We start from the raw sequence: 14,304 nt of genomic DNA, 5'->3' as shown, positions 1-14,304 counted from the left end.
TGTGTTATTTATTTATGTATTTTATTGCCACATGTGTTTCAGTGAAGCTGTGGTCCAAACCACTGACCTGGATCTCAGAGAGGAAGTGAACTGGTGTTTAAATGAGTGCAACAGATGTGAACATACCATGATACACTGGAGACAACCTCTGCTTCTACTGTAGCTCCAGCAAGGAGTATAAGAGTCTGTACCGAGTAACACATTGACATACAATACAACCAGGAAGGTCTATTGTTGAAAGCAGAGGACAAAAAATGAAAAGAAAATTATTTGGGAAAACAATTAAATGTTAAAGTTTTAATCTGGATGCTGTTTATATGTAAAGTCAGACCAATTAATAGATATTTAGTAATTAAGCTTCATTTAGCTTTATTTATTTTGCAGTACGGTACCCTTCATAGCCTCAGGTGATTGTGTACTGGCTACTACCACAAAAGTGGATTGTTGTTTTAAAAAAAACTTGTATGCCCTCTAGTGGTGGGACCTCTCAGCTGGTCCGTTGTGTCATTTAACAGGTTGGTCCAGAGCAGCCTATACAGACAGTAACTGGCCACATTTTCACTGTTTCCACCTTCCCTTTTGTGTTTTTACCACTGCACTCTCTCAGTATGACTTGTACTAAAATCCAATAATCAGGTTGGCATGAAATTTGCAAATCTCGTTTGCACTTCCAACACATTTCTGTTTTTGATTTTGGTTTCATGGCATTAACAGTATTTCCTCTTCGTTCCATCAATAGATCAGAAAATTAATTGGCAACTATTTTGACAATTAATTAATTGTTGTTACAAAAATGCTATAAAATCAATGTCTCAATTATGAATATGTGTTTTTGTGTCATCAACAATTGAATATCTGTGCTTTGGATTGTTGGTGGAATAAGACATTAGGAAATTTAAGTGATAATAGAAATAATTGTTACTTGCAGCCCCACAATGAACATGCAGATATCAGAAATGGTGATCACATTTTACTGCCCTAAATAAATAATAATAAATAATGTAAGCAAAAGCTTGATTTAGATTTGGTGTGATTGACACTGAACTACTGGTTCACTTCTAGATCGTTTTTATCACAAAGTCAGTACAGACTACAGACAGTTTCATGTCATAAATGATAAATTATGTAACTAAACAGCAGTGAAATAACAGTTTTGGGGATCTTCAGCAGAGGTGTGTGATACTGTAGTTTAGCAGAACTCCACAGAGACGGCAAAGTAATTGAAAAAAAACTTCAAAATGAGTCATGATTTTATTTTCAGCTTCATGCATGAAAAACACAGCACTGTGCTAGAGTCAGTAACAGAGGTATTCACATCAACACTGTCATCAGATATCAAGAAGGGCTGGATCTGCGTTATGGGGTTCTTACGATGACTGAGTGGACATTGTATTAACAGTTGCATTATAGCATTTTATCTGACCTGTGCTATCACAAACAATTTAAATAATTCACGTTTAGGGCATCTTCTGTCAGACACGAGTCATTCAGTACTTCACATGATCTGTTTAAAAACAACCGAAATAATGTGAATGTGCAGTGAATGCTTATGGTGTTATTCACTTCTGGTAATCATCAGCCAGTCCAAAATGATACCATGATAAAGGTGACAAAAGGAAGTCAGTGTTTCAAAACTCAAGAACAGTCAACTCATGGGACAAGTTATAGATGCAGAGTGGATTAAAATAGCAAACACATTAATGCGAATGACACCACAGCCCACAAAAATAGGACAACCTCATTAAAGTGAAGAAAGTGCTCTCACACCAGCAATTATTCTTGATATAACATGTTTTGAAGCAAGCCAGAAGGAAAGCACATATTTTACATTTCCACTTTTCTGTATCTTATAGCCCTCTGTAATGCTCCCACTTTTGCTATGAAGCTAAAAATATTATCCCTTTTACAAAGTAGTTTTATAACTTGCTATACACTGTAACAGTCTTCATAGTAGTCACATTAGCTTTTAAAACACTCGGTTGAATGATAGATAAAGTAAGAGAAGACTTAAACTACTTCTGCTCAAGCTGAAAATAAGGAAATCTGAGCAAAAAAAAAAAAGAAAGACATAAGCTAATACGTAATCTATATTGCACCATACAATATCAAGAATCGTATTTTTATGAAACAAATAGAGAGGCTGTTGTAGGAAGGAATGAAAAGAGATCAGAAAGAAGAAGAACAGCTCAGTGGTTTTCATGGTGTCAAAAAAAATAAAATCTTGGAGTTGCATTTTTCGTTCAAAGTGGTGTACAGTATTCGGGGGAAGGAGTAGTTGCAGCAGCATTCCTGTGTCACTCATACAATATTCTTATTAATTTAATTGCTGAGGAGTGTAAACATGATTGGAATGCATATCAATAATGTGAATATTAAAATATATCTGTATGCTTTGTTGGCACCAGGGTGAAAAATGACCACAAACCTGGAGGCAAATCCTGCAAAATTCTAGCTGTGGCAGGTAAGATTGTCTGCTTTTACCAGCCAAAGTAACTCCTCTAAATATTGCATTTGACCTGCAAAAGGAATTTAAGAATGGATGAGCCATGTGACTAATTAAGAAAAGTTACGTCCCTGTCCTTTATTCTGTCACTGAGCAAAGTTTTCTTTCAGTTATCTCCGTCAGAACCTCAGTTGCAGCACCATGTGATGCCTGGGCTCTTCTGCTTGCCTTACTGGTAAACCTGCACATGCCCATGCAAGGAGGTGGTGTTACCCCCACAGTCCACATACTGGTACATCTCCTGGGAGACCTGCTCCGTGTGGCCAAAGTAGGACGTCGTCACCGTCACCCTGAAAAATAGCCACAGAGTCGACCGTTGTGCGTCAGACAAGGTGAGACGAGCACAGGTGTCGGTCCTGAATCCTACAGTGGTGTGGACAGTCTGGGTGGGACGAGCCAATGAGAAACTGTGCTTTCTTGAACAGGTCTGAGTTTGAGTTTCAGTGGATTACAAGTATTTGTCTGGGGCAGAACTTTTTGGTTGACTTAAGTCTAAAAGAGTAGATCCCAAGAACCACCAATGGCGATTTGGAAAAAATAGCTAAAACTAAGAATTTTTTCACATTAATGATCAATGACCATGACATTCATAATCTTGAACAGTCTGCAGGCTGGCTAACTACATTATCTTGGTATGTACGTATGTGAGCTCAGTGTGGCTAGTGTGAACTAGGAAGGTCTTCGACATATATGACAAGAAAGCATTTTAATTGGTCGATGATTAATTGTTCAACGAAAATACTTTTGTTTATCCCATTTGTCAGCTCTATTTATGTTATAATTGTGCTCTTTTCTGTTTCTCATCCTTCCAAAATGTCTAGACACAGAATAAATCACCCTTTTGCACCGTTTTGATGCATTCAGCTATTGTTAAGTGCATCAAACTGAAGCCTGCAACAGACACTCACAATCAGCCTTTAGCGCCTTTTGTTCTAGATATAAAACCAGTGAAATGCAAGAATAGGCTTTATGGCATTAGCCGCTTCTTTTCTTACCCATTTTCACTGGGATTCAGTCTAATGTTACTTGGCTCGAAAGCTGCTATTTGGCTTTGACCACAGAGGATTAAGTATACCATCTCAAAAAATGTTTGCTTTGCTAAATTTAAATCTGTTTGAATGCCAGTGTTGATGTGCAAATGAGCAAGGCACTCAAAGGTCCATGTATCCCCTGTTGGTCTGAGCAGAGCCCCACAGCAGAAGGCTGTGCTGTTTCTGGGCAGCTCTTGAGTGTGTGTGGGTGAAACTATGTGAGTGTGGAGGAGAGAGTTGTTGAAATTTATATTGATGTATGAAAAGGATAAAAATCCTGATAAATAAAGACAGTATATCACATGCAGTATAAAGAGAAATATTAGAAAGAAATGCGTCATACTTACTGCATCATGACCACTATATTGTGAACTTTAATGGTTGACAAGGTGCAGTAGTCGCTGTTAAAAAAAAAAAAAAGTGATTAATTTAAAATGATCCAAGTGTAAACAGAACATTTCTGACTTCTAGCAAAATACTTACAACATATAACTCATCTCATCAGCGATGGTGGTGGGAACTGTGTAGTCAATCTGCAATAAACACAGTTTATGAAGAGGAAAACTAGAAAACACATTTATGCTAATTACAACAAAAACTAATGGAATTTGGTGCCGTTTTGTCTTAAATGCTGTTTGATCAGTGGCCAGCAGTCCAACAGCGAGCAGTGGTAGAAGGTTCCTCACGGTGTGACTGTAGGCGTGACAATGCTGTTGTGTAGGAAGTGTAAGCTGCAGTCATAACTGAAGTGCATCTGAATTTCACTGGGTTTTTTCCACTCCATTTTCTGCAATCTATAATGAATTGATTTTCTGTAGAGTTCTTTGAGTGTAGCCCTTCTTTGTGTGTGTACAGTGAGGTGTATTCGACCCTACCTGCCGTTCATCCAGCGGTATGATCACCGAGCTGTTGTTGAACTTGGTCTTGCCTATCACCGTCTTGGAGAACTGTACTTGAGCTGTGATGTTGGTCACAGATATGGCATAGTAGTTGTTATTGGTGATATTCAGAGTGCTCTGGAAGGAAAAAGATAAAAAGTGTGAGATTCTGGCAGTAGAGCATTGGATGAAAAATAAAATGTTATTACTAGCTGCAGTAACTGATTTCTTTTGCCCACTTTTTGGCAGTGGAAACCTGGTCAACCTAAGTGGACCTAAGTCCAATATTCACTTTCCTTTTAGGTCTTTTTTGGTCTCCATCAACCCCTGATGGAAATATGTGGTGTTCAGCTGCTAAATGTTCAACAGCATTCACCAGCTAGTCTGCTGTTTGTTATTTTACCTGAACTGTACAGAGCTTTTTTTAGAGTCTTTTGAAGTAGAATAGCTGCCGACTGCAGCCAAAACCAGCAGCGATGAGAGCACAGAGAGTGAACCAAAACACTTCAGTCATGGGCCAGAAAACGAACACAACGACTTCATGAGGTTTCTAAGATTAGAGCCAGGCATAACAACAGAGTTAAGTGATAATTATGTGTCTATAGCAGCACGTACATGAAGTCATGTGATCCACTGTTAACATAAAAATATTGATTATAGCTGCTTTAAGGTTTGGTCAGAAACTTAATTCTGCACACAAGCCAAAAAATCTAATTCTCCTGCAGGGAATTATTACAGGTTTAAGTCAATCTTACTGTAATATTGAGATAGACAATTCGTTTGTCCAGGTCATAGGAGACGTAGGCAGACTTCACTCCTACATAGGAGACATCAATAGAGCGAGGGAACAGGAAGAAAACCGCGAGGCCAGACAGCAGCAGGCACAGTGCCACTGATATCGTGACATACAGCTTTCTGGAGGAGAAAGAAAAGAGAAGTGAGACCCTGAAACCAGCTGATGGCTTCAAAGTCTCTCATGCTACTGTGTGTTCATTGAGTTTCATCATGCAGGCAGCTTATCATCAGACAGTTCTTCTTTAAAAAGAGCACTGACTCCTTGCAGACTTACGTCCTGCTTGGCCTGAGCCTTTGGTCGCTGTATGGAATCAGAGCCACAAGCTGATTCTCTTGGCCTGTTGAGTAATTTGAAGAGAAAGTAAAGCTGTGTCATTTTACTGTTGGATTGAGTAAGGAGCATGCTGTCAGACGTTCACTAAGCAGCTCAATAATATATAATATTATTGAGAAATAGTTTGATTTTGAACTATGTCTTCAGGAGCTTTAAAGGTGAGGGCAGCCATTCGAATCTAATAGGCTTCGTCAAATTCAGTGACTATCTCCTCAAGCTCTGCTAGCTGTCCTGTTCTGTGTGTCCACTGAAAAAAAATCTGATATTGTAAATGGGAAACAAACAAGAGGGGATAAATCTGGCACATGCTAATGTGTAATAGTGTTGTGAAGAAGGAGAGATGGCTGAGAAACAGCCAAAGAGGAGAAGGTCAGAATGGCGCAGGAGGCTTGTAGCTTCTGAAGGAGCACTGCAGGGGTATCTGTGTTTGGGTGCTGAGTTCAAACATCAGCAGTGTTTCTCCAGAATGGCTCACCCCACCTTTAAGAGCACTGCTCTGCATGCAGACTTCAAATTATAATGATGGTGGTTATTGAGCAATGACTGCCTGTATCTAGAAAATTGTACCTCTTGGGATTCTGCCGGTGCCCTGACACGTGGGGCATGTGACGCTGTCCCGTCCGGTGAACTCCACGTAGGGGAACTGAGACACGTCTCCGTTCTTCCCATCCTCCTCTGTTTGACTGTCTCTGTACTCGCCATCAGCCGTTAGCGCGTCCTGACTCTCGTCCTTGTGCTTAGCCAAGTGTGACTGGGACTTGCCCATAGCTGTAGCTGTCTGCACACAACACAAAAGATAGCATGAGGAGAGAGAACTGGCGTGCGTAGGTGCAGCAGCATGTGCTGACTAACCACATGCCACAGAGCCGCTTGAATGTGAAATTGGACTGGGACAGATTCCAGCAAACATTTCCCAGGAGAACAAACTTCAGCTGGTCCTCTGTCCACGATGAAAACCTCTTGTTATACTTCAGACTGAATTCTGCTGGGACTTGAAGTGAGACGAGACTGTGACATATATTCAATGTGTTTTTTTCTTTCTCTATACGAGCACCAATATTTAATTTTGAACATTCTCAAAGATGTAGCAGTTTGCAGTTTTGTCTTAATACTTGTATAATATCCCTCTACAACGATCGTAGCACTACTGTAGCTCTTAAAAGACTGGACACCATCACTTTATATTCTGTATGTTTTCTGGAGCTGCTGCCGAGTCAGTTAGGTGACTTCTTGGCCATTAAGGCCTTAACGAATGAAAAAATTGATTGTCTTTGATTCATCAATCTTCTTAAGTCTATATTAAGTACCAGGATTTAACAGGCCCTTCTGTATGCCTATATTCATCTGAAGAGTAACAGCATTATTGGTTAAAAAAAAAAACGAAGAAAAAAAAAAGCCATGCTTATTTAAAACAGTTATTGTAAGACACTCATCTCAGTGTGTTTTTTACAATTTGTGTTAGGCTACAAAATGACAAACAAATATTTTGGTGGCAGATGTCTTAAAAATCAGCTTTTAGCAGCCTCATATTTTTGTGGTATTTAAATCACTTGTCATAAAGAAAGTAACCAACTACTTTCACACAGATACTGTACATAAGAAGAGCTTTGAGGTACTTGTAATTGACTTAAGTATTTCCATATTATGCTACTTTATAATTTTATTACAATACATTTCAGAGGCAGTAGTTTTAGTGTGGTATTGCTACTTTTACATACTGAAAATTACTGGTCTGAATTCTTCCACCACATAATGTACTGTAGCATTAATATTTTTTACGTGTGTTTACGTGTGCCTGCATTCTGGACATAGCGTTTATGTGCACGTTGAAAAGCCTGGTTATTCATATGCCCGTATACGTGGTCATAACAGCATCCAGGTTTGTGATCGTCTGCCTGTGTGTCTTGATTTATCTCCATCTCGGCCACTGTGAGATGGCTCAGAAACCTGGATAAGATGATGACATGCTGCAGTAACCTGGTTTCTATTGGAGTACTCCAGGTAGTATGTCCAGATTTCTGAAAACCAGGTTAAGATTTTATCCAGGTTTCTGAAACTGGTGTTAGCTGTTTACATGTGCAGAACCTAACCAGGATGCTCGTATGCATGTAAACACACGTAGTTCATCAGTGATGGAAGAAGTATTCAGATCCTTTATTTAAGTAAAAGTTGCAGGACTACTCTGAGAATATACTTTATTACAAGTAAAAGTCCTGCACTGATATTAAGTAATATTACTGAAGCACAAGAATGCACCTTATCCTTATATAACTTATTATCTAAATCAAGAGAACTCACAATGCTTCACCATTATACTGTTATATGTTAGATTATTATTACTGATGCATTCATGTGGAATCAGCATTTTACTGTGATAATGGTCCAAATAGAGCTGACTTGAACTATTTTATGTACTGTTGGGTAGTTCAATATATTTTCTGCACAACATGATGAAGTAATAAAACATGATGCTGAATTGTTTTGTTTTATAAGTTCAACAAACACCATATGATTGTTTTGTATGAAAAATTTTAGTCTGCAGAGTAATTAGTAACTAATGCTGTCTGATAAATGTCGTGGAGTAGAAGTATAAAGCAGCAGAGAATGGACGTACCACTACCTCAAAATAGTACTTAAGTACAGTACTTTTACTGCGTTACTCTCCACCTCTGCTGCACAGTAGATGTGTCCCTAAATGCCTCCCAGTCCATGTTGGTGAGAATAATCGGGTCACCCACTGCTCTTAGGCCACAGCTGCTGCTGTTGATCACTGCTAACGGTACACTGTGTGCGCAGGAACCAGGAGACCCACAGCATGAAAAATAACGAGATGTCGCCGACGGATCGCAGGTTGTCATCAGCTCAGACACCGTCCACGATGTGTGCTGCGTCCACATAACGCTGTGCACAGAGCAGGGACCAGGCCGCCATACTGCGGTGATGAGCCTCAGTCGAGAACAGAACGTACCGGCCGCAACAAAACGCGTCTAACGCCGTCATTAATGCGGAGAGCGACACTTAAGTCTTTACATCACTGTTTAAATACAGTCATTATTTCATGTCGTCGCGTTATTCTGACATTTAATGAACAAATCGCAAGAACCAACAGTCGATCTGTAGAACATTCCGGACCATCATCAGGAGCATTAATCACCACTGAAGCTAAGCTAAGCTACACGTCATGTTTGTGTTGCCTAACGTCTTACCTGCTGTGTACTTTACTCTGACTTGTTTGCCATCAGTAGCACCGTCGTTGTTAGTTGTGGTTTGCACACCAGTGAAGAAGAAAGCCGACGGGAACGCCCCCTCCTCTCCTCATTGGACAGACTCCTGCTGGGGATAGATCGGCTTCCACCGAGCGGACCAAAACAACACGGTGACACGCTTAGACCTCCAGGAACACTACACGATCGTTAGTGACTCAAACTCTCATAGAAAACAAAATAAAATCACTATAAATCCACTGATGGGCTGTGGTTCCTGTAGAAACACCCGTGCTCTGCTCTATCAACTAAGTACAACTAACATATGGTAAATGGAAACACCCCGTTATATTATTGATCAACATTTCTGCAGCATTATTGTACTATTGCAGCCAATATGGTGAGGCAAATTTAAATATTTTTATTCCTCAGATTTGTTTTTGAGCATGTCCACTCCACCGCTGATTAGTATTATTATGTATTACTGCATTATTATTATTATTATTATTATTATTATTATTATTATTACTAATGTATTATCACTCAATCAACTTTTTGATATTGCAGTCAGTAGTTCAGTGGCAAAATTCAACACTAATGACTTAAAAGAAGAAAGTACAGCTTTAGTACAGAGATGAGAATATTTACTTTTGTAATGAAATAAAATTTAGCTTATCATCTCAGTTCGATTAGTTATTGGATTAAAGCAACAAGGATTTTAGAAGCATCACAAACAAGACGAAATATAGACGGAGATATTCAGTATGCTGTTGAAATAGTATGGAGTCCAAAATTAGCCACGTCTCAGACTAAAAGGCATCACAGCCAGCGTTCGGGAACTTTGTCCTGCATGATGTGAACCACACATCATCACAGCATCCTGGATGAAGGATGGCTGCTGTTCCTGGAAAATCTTGTCAGCTGACAGAAACATGTCAAAGAAGTTCCTGGTGTGAGCAAGTTTTGCCACAGCTGACACCGCTGTCTCTGTTAAACAGCTCCAATGCACCACATTATTCCATTAAGCTGCCACTAACCGAGGTATCTCAGTGCAACCTGGATCTCAGAATACTGAAAAGTAGATAACGAGGTTTGATAATGAATGGAAACAGCTGGACTTAGTGTCAGGAGATGTTCCCGAAATGTTTTTTAGCCAAGTATTATTGTTAGCATTTAATTTTGCCCTTTTTTGTTGTTTGTATTTGCTTGTTTGTTTGTCTTGCCTTTCCTGTCCATATGTGTGCAGAGCAGTGTATTCTTCTCACTGGAGTCGTTCATCCCAACTGAAATGTACAACAATATCTTCTCAAGTGCAGTTCAACATTTGGCATTGGTAGCTTTTTCTCAGAATATTGGCCGTAGTGTTTTTATTGGCAGTAGTACTTTTATGGCAGGTAGTTGTTTTTAAACTCATATATACACATAATGTATCATATACGTAATTGATTTTTTTGTCCTGTCTGCTCTTTATCTTGACACTTCTGTCCCATTTATCTTTGCTGTTTTTGCTTTTTAATACTTGCTGATGATAACAATTTAATTTCCTTGATGCAGGACCAGTAAAGGCTTATCTTACCTTACCTTATCTTAAATACTGACTGTATATACAGGTCATGAAACTTTTTAACCAAAATTGAGTTAGAATTTGCTCAGGGCGGTTCAACTATACACACTTTAAATAATAAGCTAAACAACTACTGCCTGCAAAATTAAAAGCCCAACTCCCTGAAACAAAGCTCTTACCAGACCTTTGTTTCAAATATGCATGAAACAATTATTTGTTATTGAAATTGTCTCTGTAGTTATTATATTTCAGCATACGTTTTAAAAATGTTTTGAAACATCTCTGCTCACTTTAAATCCAGAATCCAAATGTTTCTTCACGCTGAGTGGTTGTACTTGATTACTGGCTGTTTGGATATACTTTCCATCAGCCAGATGATGGCAGTGTGCTGCCACCTGTGACTGTATGACTCAGCAGCACTGTGGCACTGAATCCTCTTGTCAACAACAACATGGTCATTAATGCCCATGAGCTAACATCAAATTATAGTGATAATAGATTTATTTTAATCTATCTAATCTCTCTGATTTCAGAGCAACTACTATGAATAATGCAGAACCTGGACAGATGAGGGAAAAGCTCCCTTGGCGAATTGCTAATAGAAATAATAAGCTGTAATGTTGTGCTGAGACTGACCTGGGTCAAGGTAATATTTGTGCATGTCAATTAGTGTTTGTTTTGAGCACCAGATATATCTGGTTTAATGATTGAGGACAGTACAGATTTTCAGTTTTTTTCACTTTTCTGTGAGTAACTCCATGACGCCTCTGAGTCATTGTGTGCTGCTGTGTGCAGAAACCATCTGGTAGTCACGTTAAACGTGCTAAAAATAAATAGCAAATGCTATTTGACACAGGTTGGCTTTAACAATGACCTACTTGGCATCGTCAACAAGTTTGTCATAATGCCAGGTCTAAATGACAGAAATGAGCATCAGCAGTGGCTCTGAATATCCCCTTAAATGCGGATTTCCTGTTTTAGAGAAAATATGTTTTTAATGATGTGTATTTGCAGTATTTTTAAAGGTTTTATAAACAATCTAAACTGTGCCTTCCTTGGAGTTCCACAATAATCAAATGATGATTGCCCACCAAGAAACAGTAACTTGAACCTGGAGGACCGGAATGTGCATCCTCAAAAAGCTTCATAATGCAAATCTGCTGCTGCTGATACAAGAGTTTTATGATCAGAACACTTCCTCTTATATCATTAACTGGGCTGGAAATTACCACCAGCTATGAACCAGTAGGTGGTGGTGGGTTTGTCAACTCACGAGGCACTTTGGCAGGAAACCAGCCATTGTTCAGAGCTCCAGTTGCATTTTAAGGAGGCCATCAATGCAGTTTGTTTCCTTTCGTCTGAGCTGCTGTGGAAAGGTGTTCTGCTTTTGGTAATCTGTCATCCCACCAGTTGAGAGATGTTCACGTTCTGATTTCCAGTCCCTAATGTTTAAGCCAAGCATGATATATTGTAATCCTACTGTCTCTGGTGTTCATTCCAGTTAAGAGCTATTGAAATTGAGCGTCAGTGCAGACTGTGCTTTTCTGTCATTTCATTTTGTTATACTTTGCTTTCCAAGCATGGGTGACTCCCCGCTTTCAGGTGCCAATATTCCTCACCTTAAAGCCATAAAACCTTGTGTGATTGTTTCTTGCAGTTAGTTTGCATCACATTCTGACTCCTAACAAGCCACACTGCGCTTTGCTGGAGAGCAAACTGAGGCATCATGGTGAGGAGATCAGATACCAGCACCTGCCAAACAATCTAACCAAAGAGGAAAATGTGCTGTCAACTTACTTGTTATAAATGTAATGCTTGCCAATGGCCAAATGAGTTGCAGGTATTCTGTTCTCCCTAATCGCAGAATCCTCTCCTGTCACTGCAACTCACAGCACCGATACAGTCATGTAGTACACAGAGAGGGCTAATTCATTTTGAATCCCTGTGAGGCATATGAAAACACCTCAGCACTAGTCTGAGGAAGCAGGTTAAAAGTGGCAGCGCTGGTCCAGTCTGCTGTGTGAGGAAGCTGCCTGTGTGTCCCCGATAAGAGGCAGTGAGTGGTGAGGACACATCAGCCTACTTCAGGTGTCAGCACTTCAAACCAGAAGCAGGGCTTCAGAGGGAACGTGTACAACTCCATATTGCAGAGGTGAAGTGGAGGATATTCCCAGTTCATAGTATTTGATGTGTGGTGTCAACTTGTTCTTAACCTAAAAAAAAAAAGAAAAAGAAAAATGAATTCTCGGAGTGGTGACTCACTGGATTTCTGCCAGTGTTTTCTTCCTATAGTGTGAAACCATAGACTTAATATATAATTGACAAGCCTCTTGTGGTATATTACTGCAATTTATAGCATTGTAGTGTACGGCGGCTTGAGTTGTTAGGCGTGATGCATATGATGGCATGAAATACCTGGTCTGTTTGATTTAATGGGAAATTACTGAGCACCATTAAGAGGTGTACACCTATCAGTCCCAGTCGTAAGATGTTGAAGGCTCATAAATTGAGCCCTGACAGTGAAAATATACAGAAATGACTGTGCTCTTAAACACCGTATTAACAACTGCTTAAGTGAATTGCAGTTGCGTTGCACTTCATAACAAGGGAGATACTGGTTCGAATGATTTCCTGATCTCATAAAAGAAGCCTTAAATAAATTAAATGGCTAAGAATCGCTGTGCCGGGGTCAGTTACAGCATAAATACCATTCATCCCGGGTGTTTGTCTGGGCTTAAATATACAGAGTGGACTCATCCTAATAATTATTAAAAAAGTGAGATTAGTTGACATGAACTCGTGCCCTTTTGAAATGGATTCTCAGTAGGAATATATGCACCCAATAGAGCCTACATAAAAAAACTGCAGCATGGAAAAATAGCATATTGAATAAAATTTAACAGGGATTCATCATGGTCTGGCCCAGCAGTAGAAGGATTTATTTTGCACAGGACTCACCAGACCTTTTTACACAGCGGGAAGAAGAAGCACGTGTTGAGGAAAGGATGAAAAAAATCGGCCATGCGGCTAAACATGATGTTTGGTTCTGCTAAATATGTGGAACAAATTGAATCCCCAATTTGCAAATGAGTGATGTTGACTGTTCAGTGAATGAAATTAGCAGAAATTGTGATAACGATGGTTCCAATTTTTGAGTTTTGAGGAATTTGACAGCCTACTACATTTCATGATGGCATCAAATACACGCACATCAACTGCTCGCACAGAAGGAAATGGTTTCAGGGTTAATTTGAAAACTTGAAAGTACATTTTTTTCTGAGAGCACATTTAAACAGACTTCTGCTGCAGCACAGCATTGTTGATGCTTCACTTTTCTTGTTTTGCAATTATGCCTCATCACATGGAAGAGCTTGAACAACTTTTTCTTTTCAAAACAAGAGCATTCATTCTTTCCCTGAATATTTTCTTCATCATGAGACAGGAGGAAAGAACATGAAAACACAGAGTATGGCAGCTGCCGCAGAAAAGAATCAGAGGGAAGGCATCCAGCAGAGCTACTGTATGCTTCCAGGCATTTAACCAACACTCGTCACTGGCACTGCTGTGACACTTTAGGGACCGGATAGATCTCAGCAGGGAATCTGTGAAATAATTCCAAGCAGATCTACCATGCTTGGGCAGTTGACAGTACCCTTTAGTTGTTGTTGTCTCGTGCAGCTGACCCGTGATTCAACTCTGGTCAGCTCAGCCAGCGGTGTTCACATCTGTCCCGCTCTGGCAAAGATCACATACTTACATGCTCCTCACAGCCTGCTGGGTTTGGTATAAGCTGCAGGTTTGTGGTGTGCTCTTCGGTCATCACAACCTTGTGACAAATAGATCATAAGAAAGTGGCAGATTACTTCTTTGATCAGTTGTCCTCTACTGCATTGTAAAACTCACTGCCCATTTAGATTTTCAGAACCAAAAATTGTGTCACATGGTGGTCGGGTGCCTGCCAAGGCGGCTGGTTGATGCACGGACCAGCTCCTGTGA

At 39.7% G+C, this 14,304-nt stretch overlaps 1 protein-coding gene across 1 annotated transcript; it reads right to left on the bottom strand.

Moving 5' to 3' along the window:
* Nucleotides 1–1,232: 1,232 nt before the first annotated feature.
* On the bottom strand, nt 1,233–8,924 carry tmem106ba (transmembrane protein 106Ba). Its single transcript, XM_070965613.1, has 8 exons — nt 8,748–8,924; nt 6,109–6,319; nt 5,482–5,545; nt 5,168–5,327; nt 4,410–4,550; nt 4,018–4,067; nt 3,882–3,935; nt 1,233–2,793 (listed from the first exon to the last, which is right to left on the bottom strand). The coding sequence occupies exons 2-8, from the start codon at nt 6,305–6,307 to the stop codon at nt 2,673–2,675; spliced, it is 789 nt and encodes a 262-aa protein (XP_070821714.1). The 5' UTR covers nt 6,308–6,319; nt 8,748–8,924; the 3' UTR covers nt 1,233–2,672.
* Between the last annotated feature and the right edge of the window lie 5,380 nt (nt 8,925–14,304).

Source organism: Chaetodon trifascialis, chromosome 7, assembly GCF_039877785.1.
Source record: "Chaetodon trifascialis isolate fChaTrf1 chromosome 7, fChaTrf1.hap1, whole genome shotgun sequence".
Lineage (NCBI taxonomy): Eukaryota > Metazoa > Chordata > Actinopteri > Chaetodontiformes > Chaetodontidae > Chaetodon > Chaetodon trifascialis.
This window is presented reverse-complemented; position numbering and strand designations above follow the sequence as displayed.